At 39.2% G+C, this 12,801-nt stretch overlaps 1 protein-coding gene across 1 annotated transcript in view; it reads left to right on the top strand.

Moving 5' to 3' along the window:
• The window catches only part of RYR2 (ryanodine receptor 2), a 529,910-nt gene that overhangs the window by 107,189 nt on the left and 409,920 nt on the right, over positions 1-12,801 (top strand). Inside the window, exon 10 of the mRNA XM_023728152.1 lies at positions 239-335. Coding sequence (XP_023583920.1) covers positions 239-335 — 97 coding nt within the window. The remainder of the gene's footprint in view (positions 1-238; positions 336-12,801) is intronic.

Below are 12,801 nucleotides of genomic sequence, written 5' to 3'. Positions count from 1 at the left end.
AATTTTATATTTTTAATGAAGGACTTTATGGCAGTTGAGTCACGTATTCTAGTGGGAACATCACCGAGTATGTGGCTCAGGGATGCAGGGCTCAGATGCCGCACCTGGCACCATCTATCTTTATGACCTGGGCAAGTGACTTAAGCCTCGCTAGACTTCTGTGTCTCTATCTATGAAAATAGAAGATGAGACCAGATGACCTCCAGCTATAATAATAAATGAGTTTTCCTCCTTCCAGGGTATCTGATTGGTGGTGATGTTCTCCGGCTGCTGCATGGACATATGGACGAATGCCTCACCGTTCCCGCGGGGGACCACGGGGAAGAGCAGCGGAGGTTGGTACTCAAGCCCAGGGTATTGAACCTTGTGGTTCTTTGCCTTGATGTAATTCTTAAATTATGCCTATGTCTGTTTAGGACGTTAGCATAATAGAAAGTGGGCTGCTAACGTTCTTCTGTTCATGAAAGTGATTCATTTGTTGGCCCCTTAGAAGTTCTTTCTCATGTTATGTTTCCATTACATGCCAATAGAAGAGCTGACAATTAAAACATATTCAAAAGCATTGAACACATTAAATTAAACCTCTTAAAACTTCATTAAATGTTCATTAGTTTTGATTAAGTCTTTCTAGGATGTTCAGTTTTAAATTCAGTTTCAAAGTCAGAGTTCTCAAATTGGCCAAAATTTCAGGACGTTTTTCTATTACTTCATTTATTTACATAGATAATAAAATAGATCACTTCTCCTAATATATTATTTGATAGAATACCTCTCCCACATCAATATTATTTGACATTGGGCCAAAATGAAAATTATCTGGGTCCGTTGGGGAAAGTGCACAAATATTACAAAGCCATAAAAATGTATAGGATGATTTGATTGTTACTGCTTTGCTTCATGGATTAATTGAGTTTAGTAAACTGAATATGTAAGTAAGAGATTACAGTGAGAGAAGGCATAGATCTGGATGATTGTTACACCATGTCTTTAACTCTTAAAGTGAGCATTTCTCATAGTATTAACATGTACATTTAGGTAACTATTATTGAATGTGTATTTATTTTCACAATTCAATAAAAAGTTATAGGGAAAATTTAGAAACTTAATTATCACTTAAGTAGCCGTCCAACTGTAGGGAAAGTCGCTATGAGATTGTCTGGCAGTCAGACGACCTGGGTAGTAGTCTTATCTCTCATTTGGCTTGTGTAGTTTGTGGTAAAGAGTGAAATACAGAGCCTGGAAACATCCCTTAGCTAACAGTATTGCTTTTAGGAGGTTAGAAGAAGCTATTTATGGTGTTAATAGGGTAGGCATATAAAGATGTGGGGACAGTTGGTTTGAGGAAGTAATTCCATACAGCAGGGTAACTTAAGGCCCAGAGGTATGGCAGCATACTATGGGTATAGCGGATATTTCAGAGTGACATGAGTGGCAAAAGGAGGAAAAGTTGGCATCTAGACAAAGTCAGCTTTTGAAGGGTCCCCAGTGCTGTTCCCGTGAGCTGGTTTTCACTCTGAGGTAGTTAGGAGGGGGTGTAGGGATGGGGGAAGATGGTCAGATCTCTCTTAAAATAACAGCTCTGATCATTTTGAGGGGCTTAGATTGCTGGTGGGGAGAGTCTGAGTCAGGGAAAACAAGTACAAGGTGATTGTAGTGGTTCGTATGTGAGAAGACGAAAACCTTAATTGGGATAGTGGCCCTCAGAAAGGAGAAGACTGTACATTTTAGGAAAATTGACTGGATTAGGGATGGACTGGATGTGGACTGCGATAAAATGTGTCAAATCAGAGCAAATCTGATGTTTGGCTTGAATGAATATAGATGGTGCTGAGGATTGTAGGAGAGAGTACATAGTTGGCATGAAAGACTGAGTAAGATTTTGGACACAGGTAAGTATAGAGATTCCATGGGACATGAAGAAGGAAATTGTTAATGGACTACAGCTACCATGGCCTCCAACAGACTGAGTCCAGTACAGCTAGATGATGCCCAGCTACCACCACTGACTGCTCTGACAGGGATCTCAACAGAGGGTACCGGACAGAGCTGGAGAAAAACATAGAACAAAATTCTAACTCACAAAAAAAGACCAGACTTACTGGCATGACCGAGACTGGAGAATCCCCAAGAGTATGGCCCCCGGACACCCTTTTAGCTCAGTAATGAAGTCACTCCTGAGGTTCACCATTCAGCCAAAGATTAGACAGCCCCATAAAACAAAACAAGACTAATGGGGCACAACAGTCCAGGGATAAGGACTAGAAGGCAGGAAGGGACAGGAAAGCTGGTAATAGGGAACCCAAGGTCGAGAAGGGAGAGTGTTGACATGTCGTGGAGTTGTTAACCATTGTCATAAAACAGTATGTGTACTAACTGTTTAATGAGAAACTATTTGTCCTGTAAACCTTCATATAAAGTACAATTAAAAAAAAAAGAAGGAAATTGGGATTTCTGAAATTTAGAACAAGCTTAGGTTGTGTATAAATTGCAAACACATCAGAGATAGTTGAAAGAATGGGAGTACATAAGTTCACTCAGATGGAGAGGGAGAAGCAGTAATTATGGGGATCTGTTTATCAGTTTGGGCATAGCTTCCATAAGGTTGCAAAGCACTGGAATAGACTCACCAGGGAGGAGGACTTAGGATGGAATCCTAATGAACACTGGTATTTAAGATGTAGATAGAAGAGTCAGCAAAATAATGAGAATGAGAGTTAAATGGAGAACCAGGGAAATTAGTATGGAAGCCAAAGGAGAATTAAATGCTATGATATGGTCATATAGAGTTAGGAAAAAAGAGTCTTTTGCATCTTCAGTCCTTGATTTGTTAAATGAAAGACCAAGTGATTCTTAGAGCTCTTCTAGCTCTTTCTGCAGGCACTGTAGAGATTTGTAGTGAAAGGAAAGGGCTCTAAGCTAGACAGACCTTTGTTTGGACCTTAGCTTTGCCACTTTCTAGCTGTGTGATTTATACAAGTGACTTAATGTCTATAAATATCAGTTTTCACATCTGTAAAGTGCAGCTTAAATATGAACTCCTACTTCACAGGGTTGTTATAAAAGGTTAAATAAGAAAATGCATGTAGAATGCTTCACCCAAAAATATGTGGAAGAAAGTACAGTAGAGCATAGACTTCGCAGGAAGAAAGGCAAAACTCTATCACAGAAAATCATCTATTCTTTTGAAGTAAATGTAAGATAAGTGTGTGGTGGGGAAGGGATCCTGATTCTTGCTAAGGCTTAGAAACCAGAAATGTCTGAACATAGTTTGGTTTTAATAGTTTGATGTTTTCATTTTCAAGTGAGAATATCCAGAGTCTGAAGTTAAGTGATAGATCTAGATTTCTTACACTGGCAATGACTGCCGTTTTCCATCTCTCCTGGGCGTTAGAGAAATAGTGTGTTCAATAGGTGTTTTATTGAACATGGCACTTATAGAGCAGGTTTCCTGCTAATTCTATAGGTACCAGTAAACTAATTACTGTCGAGTTGACTCCAATTCATGGCAACCCCATGTGTGTCAGAGCAGAGCTGTGCTCCATAGGGTTTTCAATGGCTGATTTTTCAGAAGTCGATCCCCAGGCCTTTCTTAGACTTGAACCTCGAACATTTTGGTTAGCAACCAAGTACTTCAACTGTTTGCACTACCCCAAAAAAAAAAAAAAAAAAAAAACCCAAAACCCATTGCTGTTGAGTCAACTCCGACTCATAGTGACCCTATAGGACAGAGTAGAACTGCCCCACAGGGTTTCTAAGGCTGATATCTTTACAGAAGCAGACTGCCACATTTTTCTCCGGTGGAGCAGCTGGTGGGCTCAAACCACAGACCTTTCAGTTAGCAGCTGAGCACTTTAACCACTGTGCCATCACCCAGGGACTTCTAATTCTTTAGAAAGCTGGTTCTTACTGCAGAGAAAACCAGGAGAAATTTCAAAGATATTTTAATATTTTTCTGGACCCACCCTGCCATCATGTACATGTTGAAGCCTGCCCCCATCAAGGATTTTTTTTCTTGAATTTATGTTGAGATTTCTCTATCAGTTTAATCTCAATATATATTCTGATCTGTTTGCACTGGTGAAATTAGATTAGAATGGATGTCCGATCATGGCTTCAGGGAGAAAATGAATCTGAAAGAGGCAGATAGAGCCTAAGGGATGATGTTTAAGAAAGAAGAGTTGTATTTGTCTTCATTATGTAGTGAGGTTGAGCAATTATTTGCATATAATGATAAAATAATTCCTTAAATATTAAATTTATGTGTAACTTTATTATTTCAAATTATGTTACTATCATTGTGCAGACATTTTTTTAATCTTTCTCTGTGCCCACCTAAGCGTAAGTGCCATGGGGAACTGGGGAGAGGTATGGTATAGCTCAGCTGGAAGCCGTATCCCTCTAATTGTTATAAATTCGCATTGGAGGAAAAACATGTAATGATGGCCTAAGACAATATATTCTGATTAACTGAAAAAAGCAGTACAAAATATTTGATTTTTGGATGGTGATCTGAATGCTGGAAAAGTTCCAGGGAAATAAGTAAAATTTTCTTTTACCATAGCTCTGCTGCTAACCCAAAGGTCAGCAGTTTGAATCCCACCAGCTGCTCCTTGGAAACCCTGTGGGGCAGTTCTATTCTGTCCTATAGGGTTAGTATGAGTCAGAATCGACTCCATGGCAACAGGTTTGATTTTGGTTTTTCATAGCTCTTTGCTATAATAATGAGCTGGCTATACTCATTCATTGTATCCTGTCATTAAAGTTAAATACCTAAAGTCCAATCAGACTTTTTTATAAGAAGTAGTGGAAGTGATTAAGGAGATGACCAGGAGTGACAGTCTCTTCAGAGTAATTAGGAACCTTTTGGTCATAAATGCTTTGTTCCTAAGTGGATTTGTCAATCTGTGCATGCTTGGTCCCATTGACAATTATTGGATACACATAACTGTAATTGTAGCTGCTGAGAATGCAGTTCAGTGATGGGTTCTGTAATTCTAAATACCAAGGGTTAGCTTTCAATGTCCTCTTCAGGTTTAGATTTGTATGTGTACGTGGCTACCTGTGAATTCTCATAATCGGATTAATAAAACTTTTAGAAAGAAAGCCTGTACTAGTGTCCCGTTACATTAAGTAGAATTGAATTGGAAAATGATGCCTATCAAAATTAAACTCAATGTACATTTCTCCCATACTTCCTGCCCATGTTGATTGAATTCTGACATGCTCAAGACCTACAGCGTTTTTTTTTTTTTTTTTTAATTTCCGGAAAATTTCTAGGAAGACTTATGGGAGAGAGGGGGAAAGCAGGACTCAATGCTTAGGGAACACTGAACTTCCATTAAGGGTGATGGAAAAATTTGGGAATGCATAAGGGTGAAGGTTGAATAGCAATGCTGGACGTAATTAATGCCACTAACCTGTACATACGAAAATTGTTGATATGGCAAATGTTTTATTACATATGTATTTACCACAATAAAAAAACTGGAAAAAAAAAAAAAAACCCACTCCTGGTATACAACTTGAATAAACAACAATGAGTAGTGAATATATAAAGTATAGAAATTATGAGCAGTCAGATAAGAAGGAGAGATGAGTTGATTATTAACTATAGTCTCCTAATTTCTTAGAAGTTCTTAGTCAGATTCTTCAAATAGTGAGATAGAATAAATTAAGGAGAAACAGGTTCTAGCACTTGGCAGGGAATTTGTCAGATGCAGCCTAGTGTTTTATCTATTGCTTTAAAAAATAAACTTTCATTGTGGAGGTTTGAAATTTGATTATCTTTTTTTTTTGAAACAGGAAATATTTTATGTGGAGAGTGTTTGTTTCTTCCAGATTTTGTCTCTGGATTGCATTTCATTATTTCCTTTCATTATTTTGTGTTGCGTATCATAAATATCAGCAAGGGCAATTCCTTTATCTGAATTAAGTATTTCATACTTTAATATATTTTAAGCTGAATAAATTAGGGGACTGTTAATTGGGAACTATTATTTAGGTTGTCTGATTTGGAAGCCCATGTTAGGGAAACAGTGTTTGAAAATCATAATTTGTATATTAAGACAGATTTTGCCACATAGCTCATAAATAGTTTTATTCATTCAATAAAAATTTGTGGGATGACTATCACATTCTGAGTGCTGGGTTACAGTAACGCACAAAAAGATTAGAAGCCTCTTTTTTCAAAGAATTTACATTCCAGTCGGGGAGAGTGACAAAGACAATAGAAAACTTAATGGTCTGTTTATAAATGCACACAAAGATGTGCACACACTTACCCATGCATGTATATATGATATCCATTTGGAGGTGATAAGGGCTGTGGAGAAAAACAAAGCAGGACTTGGGGTAGAGAACGGCCACGCCATGTGTGGGAGGGTTGTAGGGGAGGAAGAGAGAGAGAGAGCAAACAGTTGAGATTGTTGTGCTTCCAGCTTATCAAGCATTACTCTTGGCATATACTTGCTTTGTCTTATGCAGGACAACTAAGTCATAGTTTCTGGCAATATCTGGAAATAAATGCTACATTTGCTTTCCAGAACGTGACTCAGCAGGCAAAAAGCCATGCAATATGCATGAGAATATTTTTTTCTCCATGTTTCTTTTAATATTACAGTGACTTAAAGAGCTTTAGTTGTAAGTAATCGATAAGTCTTGAGATGGGGTGGATATAATGAATTAAATGTCTCTCAATCTTGCTGAGAGAGAGTTGCACGATTTATGTCCGTGCACACAATTGGATGACTAATATCGTTGAGAGATTGTATGTCCCCATTCATAACCTAGGAAGAAGCTTTTAAAGTTGCTCTGTTATGCTCTGAGGAGGTAAAGAATGAAATGATCGCATACAGGCTTTTCTTCGCTTCCCCTTCATTTCCTGTGTATACCTATTCGGCTTGGGTCTGGGATGGGATGGATTTGCTAAACAGTTTTGATGGGGTAGTCAGTATGTATTTTTGTTAGTTGCTGTCAAGTCGATTCCGACTCATGGCAAAGCAACCTGTGCAGAGTAGAATGGCTCCATAGGGTTCTTAAGGCTGTGATCTTTCAGAAGCAGATCACCAGGCCTGTCTTCTGAGGCACCTCTGGGTGGGTTCATACCGCCAACTTTCAACTAGCAGTGGAGCATGTAACAGTTTGCATTACCCAGAAACTCCAGTCAGCGCATAAGGAGAGCTATTTTCTATTGTCTCTTCTCTCTTGGGAATGATTCACTGACTTCCCCAAACTTCAACCCCCTGCTGATTTGAACAGCACAGTAGCCAGGCTTCAGCCAGATTGCTTTTTTTAGGTTTAGCGGCCTGACCTGGCCTAGAGCCACCCTTTCAAGGGATGACTAGGCTAGAATGGACTACTTTTGAAAAGTTTAGACTTAAGGTAAAGGATAAAAATATCCATGGGGATTTGAGCCACTGGATTTCAGTAAAAATGAAGAAACAGTTGAGGAGTTCAATTCAGTTAAAGTGAAGCGAATTGGAAAAGAGACAATAGATTCAAAGTTAAAGTTAAGAAAAAAAGGGAATCTTCTAGTTAATTTCTCAATTAAAATTTAAGATCATTTTCACTTGTTCACATTTGGTCTATTAACCTGATCTAGATTTACGCAGGTTAAATCTAGAAAAAAAGTTAATTCAGGAAAAAAAAATGAAAAACTGCCTTTTTCCAGTTTCTAACTGCCTTTGTGATTGTATGGTATTCTGTATGGGGTGAAAAGTAAAAGTAACATCAGTTTTGTTGTTCGTCTGCTCTGGTCATGCATACCGGGAGCTCTGGTGGCACAAGGGTTAAAGCTCTCGGCTGCCAACCAAAAGGTCGGTGGTTCAAACCTGCCAGCCGCTCCGCTCCGCAGGAGAAAGATGTGGCAGTCTGCTTCCATAAGGATCACAGCCTTGGAAACCACATGGGGCACTTCTGCTCTGTCCTACAGGGTCGCTAAGGGTCGGAATCTCCTCGATGGCCATGGTTTAGTTAGTCATATATACATGATTCCTTTAATGTAGATTGAAGTGTAAGGATATTATTGTTTTCAATCTCTTTTGATTGATTTACATTTTATGCTGATGGGGCATCACAGAACACACCCATTTTCCCTTGTGCGGCAACTTGAATAGAACAATTGTAGCAAGCTCAGTCCCTGAATAAACATGCAATGCTTCTTTAAATGCTTTTTAGACATGTGCTTCTTGATTTTTCTGTTATTCTGAAGAGACTCTCGACAGCTTGTTTTAGCACCTGCCTATGACTCAGCTGCTCAGCCAAACACTCTGGTGGGCACTGACATAGGAGACGTGGAAGCCGATATATTGTGAGAATGTGTGAACTGAAACACTTACAGTTTCACTCTGAAATAACTTTTTAATCCTGTGCTTACTTTTCAATCACTGCAATTCCATTTTGGGAAAGTGAGAAATTCCTTTAATGCTTATTGAGGGACTTTTATGTCTGAGCTATTTTGGTGGGCCGGGTATTAAAAAAAAAAAAAAAAAAAAATTGATCGAGACCCAGGTTCTGTCCTTAAGAACCTGAAGACTATTAAGATCTAGGCACTGTAGTCAGAAATAAGTGAATGTTAATCTAGGAGAAGTTATTCACAATCTTTTTAAAAATTGGATTGTAGAAAACATTTCTTACTATTATTCTACTATTTAATGAAGATCAGGCAAGGCAGGAATCTTTGTTGACCTTTGTTTTTGAAACCAAATTTTGTCACACTGTAGAAGAAGAAAAAAAAAAGCTGTTACTCTTGAATCGATTCAGAGTAAAACTATGCTGCACACAGTTTTCAATGGCTGATTTTTTGGAAGCAGATTGCCAAACCTTTCTTCTGAGGCATTTCTAGGTGGACTCAAACCTCCAACTTTCTGGTTAGCAACCGAGCGTATATTAACTGTTTACACCACCCAGGGACTTGTTGCCCTATCAGAGTTAGTAAAACACCTTTCTCTTCCCACTAGTTAATTGGTTTGAACTTGCCGTTTAGTATCAACTCTAAATGGAAATTTTGTGTGACTAATTTACCTGTGACACTTGTTGTTTTTTAGAGGATTCATAAGTGAATTTTTACTCTCTAGAGTATGGTCGCTGCTATGGATTGAATTGTGTCCCCACAAAATATGTGTCAACTTGGCTAGGTCATGATTCCCAGTATTGAGTGATTGTCCACCATTTTGTCATCTGATGTGATTTTCCTATGTGTTGTGAATCCTACCTGTATGATGTTAATGAGGCAGGATTAGAGCAAGTTATGTTAATGAGGCAGGACTCAATCTACAAAATTAAGTTGTATGTTGAATCTATCTCTTTTGAGATATAAAAGAGAAAAGCCAGCAGAGAGGAGGGAGAACCTCATTAGCATTGAACAAGGAGAGCTGAGGGCACACTTATCCTTTGGACCCAGGGTCCCTGTGCTGAGAAGTTCTTAGACCAGGGGAAGATTGATGACAAAGACCTTCTCCCAGAACTGACAGAGAGAGAAAGCCTTCCCCTGGAGCTGGCACCCTGAATTTGGACTTTTACCTTCCTAAAATGTGAGAGAATAAACATCTGTTTGTTAAAGCCATCTACTTGTTATAGCAGCATTAGATAACTAAGATAGTCGCTGTGAGTCGAAATTGACTTGACGGCAAAGGCTTTGGTTTCGGTTTGATAGAGTATGGTAATACATTCATACTGCAGAACTTAATTTAGGGTGAGGACAGGTTTAATGTTGGTAGTAGGGCTGTCTTTAACTTCCCCACACAAATGACACTTATCCCATACTGCCATTTCTTATCTTTATTGGTATGTATGTTTATCTCTTCTATTCAACTTTCAGTCAGAACCGTGTCATTCATTCTTGTATTCCTTTTACATAGCGATCTGTAGTGGAAGATCTGCTTAAACATGCTTGTGGTTTCACATTTGTGAAAGGAACAAATGGAGAAGAAAGAAGTCATGCCCTTTACTGTAGGTTTAAGGAGAACAACGAGTTGCCTGCATCTGAGAACCACTGTGGGCTGACTCAGAAGGGTTTGAGGTCCCTCGTGTGTTATTTTGTTGACTCCTGTAGGATTCTTACCTGCTTTGCAATTAGGAGAAGGGAAGAAAAGCCATCTCACCAAATTGGATTACCATCATGAGTGGATAGAAAACCATTTTGAGGGTTATGGCTCTAATATATGCTTGGCTAAGAGGTTTCTATATATTGAAAGTACAGGCAGTCCCCGGGTTATGAATGTGCGACTTACTTACCCATACTTACAAACCAACCCCCATAAAGGAATCTGAGCCTTGAAGACAGTGATTTATTTAAAAACGTTTTTCTGGATTGTAGATCTCGCTGAGGAACTGATGTATGTTATAGATACCTGCTAGAAAATTTACATACTTACCAACAAGCAAAATTTTTATTGTAGGCTACTTCTTGTTGTTAGTTGCCGTTGAGTTGGTTCTGACTCATGGTGACCCCATGTGTGCAGAGTAGAACTGTGCTCCATAGGGTTTTGGAAGCAGATCTCCAGGCCTGTCTTCCGAGGTGCCTCTGGGTGGGTTTGAAACGCCAACCTTTCAGCTAGTAGTCAAGCAATTAACTGTCTGTGCCACCCAGGGACCTGTCGGTCAATTGTTGCTGTTGTGTGCAGCCAAGTTGATTCTAACTCATAGTGACCTTATGTGACAGAGTAGAACTGCCCCATAGGGTTTCCCAGGCGGTAATCTTTATGGGAGCAGATGGCCCAAGTGTTTTCTTCTGCAGAGCCACTGGTGGGTTCAAACACTGACCTTTCAGTTAGCAGCAGAGCGCTTAACTATTGCACCACTGAGGCTCCTTGTGAGTTAGTGTGACGTTAATTTGTATTTTCTCTCTGTATTTTCCCTAATCTTTTCCCCCATTTAAGCAGGTAGCAGTTCCCATTCTTCTTTGCTTCAGGGAATAGTTGAGACTTGATGCAAAGCATAAGTCTTCTGCAAGGCACTTCCCTTCCTGACTTTTAGTTAGTTCCTACAGACTGAATCCAAGAAGGCTGTTAGGTTTAATGTCTTGGACAGAAAGGAGAGGGATTACCTCTGGCAAAAAAAGAAGATAGAAGGGATTTTTCTTATACTTACAAGACATTCACAACCAGGAGAACTACTGTATTTTTATGCAAATAATGTGTGCCTTCTACGTTTGTTTGCCAGCTGTGCCCTCCGCTGCCCCTGAGGTATTTTTGTAAGGGTGTTATGTTAATTTTTTTTACAGCAACATGTAAAAATATTTTATACTGTTAATAATTCCAAAATGCCAATTCCAAAACGTTATATACTGTTATAATTCCATTGATACATTTTTTAAATGATAACATTTTTAGAAATGGAAGACAGATTATAGTTGCCAGGGGTTAGAGAAGTTGGCGAGGGGATAGGAGAGTAATGGGTGTAGTTATAAAAGGGTAACACAAGGAGTGTTTGTTGTGTGGGATCTGTTCAGTATCTTCACTGTGATGATGGATACATGAACCTATGTAAATGATAAAATTGTATACACTGAATACGTATGCAAACATACACATATAAATGAGGACAAGTAAAACTAGGTGGATGTAATAAGATTGGTAGATTGTATAAATATCAATATCTTGGTTACAAAACTATTATAGTTTTGTACAATATTAGTATTAGGGGAAACTGGGCAAAGTATACAAGGGTTCTCTCTGTATTATTTCTTACAACTGCATGTGAATCTACAGTTGTCTCTTTTTTTTTAAAAAAAGACATTCAGAGACTGGGGAGGGAACAGCGTTTTCTGGGTTTCACTTTCAGGGATGGCCAGCGCTCTATTACCTGATGGTTTTCTCCTCTTCATTCCATCCCTATTTCTAAAGCAGTGGCAAGAACTCAGGGGGGAGTAACTGTGGAATGTTTTATTTTAGCTGAGTATCTGTCCCATGCCTCTTAACCAAACTGAAAGTAGCATCCCTCCCTACATGGAAAGGGACCATGTAGATTGAGACACTGTGTATAGGAGAGCCAGCAAGTGGCTTGGTCTTGCCTCGTATCTGGAATTACTCTCCTACTCTAGCAGGAATGATTAGGGCTTGAATTCCCTACTAGCTTGATGGGATGGAGACTTAAAGTTGAAAATAATTAGATTCTAAACATAATTTTAAAATGAGATCTTGATAATAATGGTAGAGGAGTTTATTTCAAACCAACCTTCAGTCTGAGGAAAGCTAAAAAAGTTATACAAAAAAAAAGTGTTTGAAGATAGTGAAGAGCGATCAGTTGACTTTGAGTAATCAAAAGGAAGATTTTTCGGGGGTGGGGGGCTGACCTAATCAGGTGAGCCTTGAAAAGAACTAAGCCTTCCAGAAGCCAGAGATTCCCATTCCAGCTTTGAAAAAGTAAGCTGCTGTGTTATGAGAGGGCCTATGGAGGGAGCCATGTGCCAAGGGTCTGAGGGCAGCCTCTAACTGCCTAGAGTAGTCCCCAGCCAACAGCTAGGAAGAAAATGGGGGCCTCAGTAACACAGCTGCAAGGATTTGAATGCTACCAACAACCAGGGAGCTGGGAAGAGGACCCCAAGCTCCAGGTGATAATTCAGCCCCATCCAACACCCTGATTTCCGCCTGTGAGACCTTGAGCAGAAAACCCAGCTATGCTTTGCTCAGACCTCTGACCTACTGTGGGATAATAAATGGCTGTTGTTTTCAACCCTGTGGAGCACTTCTATTCTGCACACATGAGGTTGCCAGAGTCGGAAATCTACTCGACCGCAATTACCAACAACAACAACAAAGTCTGTGATAATTTGTTAATACAGCTTGGGTGATATCACCTTGA

Source organism: Trichechus manatus, unplaced genomic scaffold, assembly GCF_000243295.1.
Source record: "Trichechus manatus latirostris isolate Lorelei unplaced genomic scaffold, TriManLat1.0 scaffold00021, whole genome shotgun sequence".
Taxonomy (NCBI): Eukaryota; Metazoa; Chordata; class Mammalia; order Sirenia; family Trichechidae; genus Trichechus; species Trichechus manatus.
Note: the sequence above shows the minus strand (reverse complement) of the source record. Positions and strands in the feature narration are given on the sequence as shown.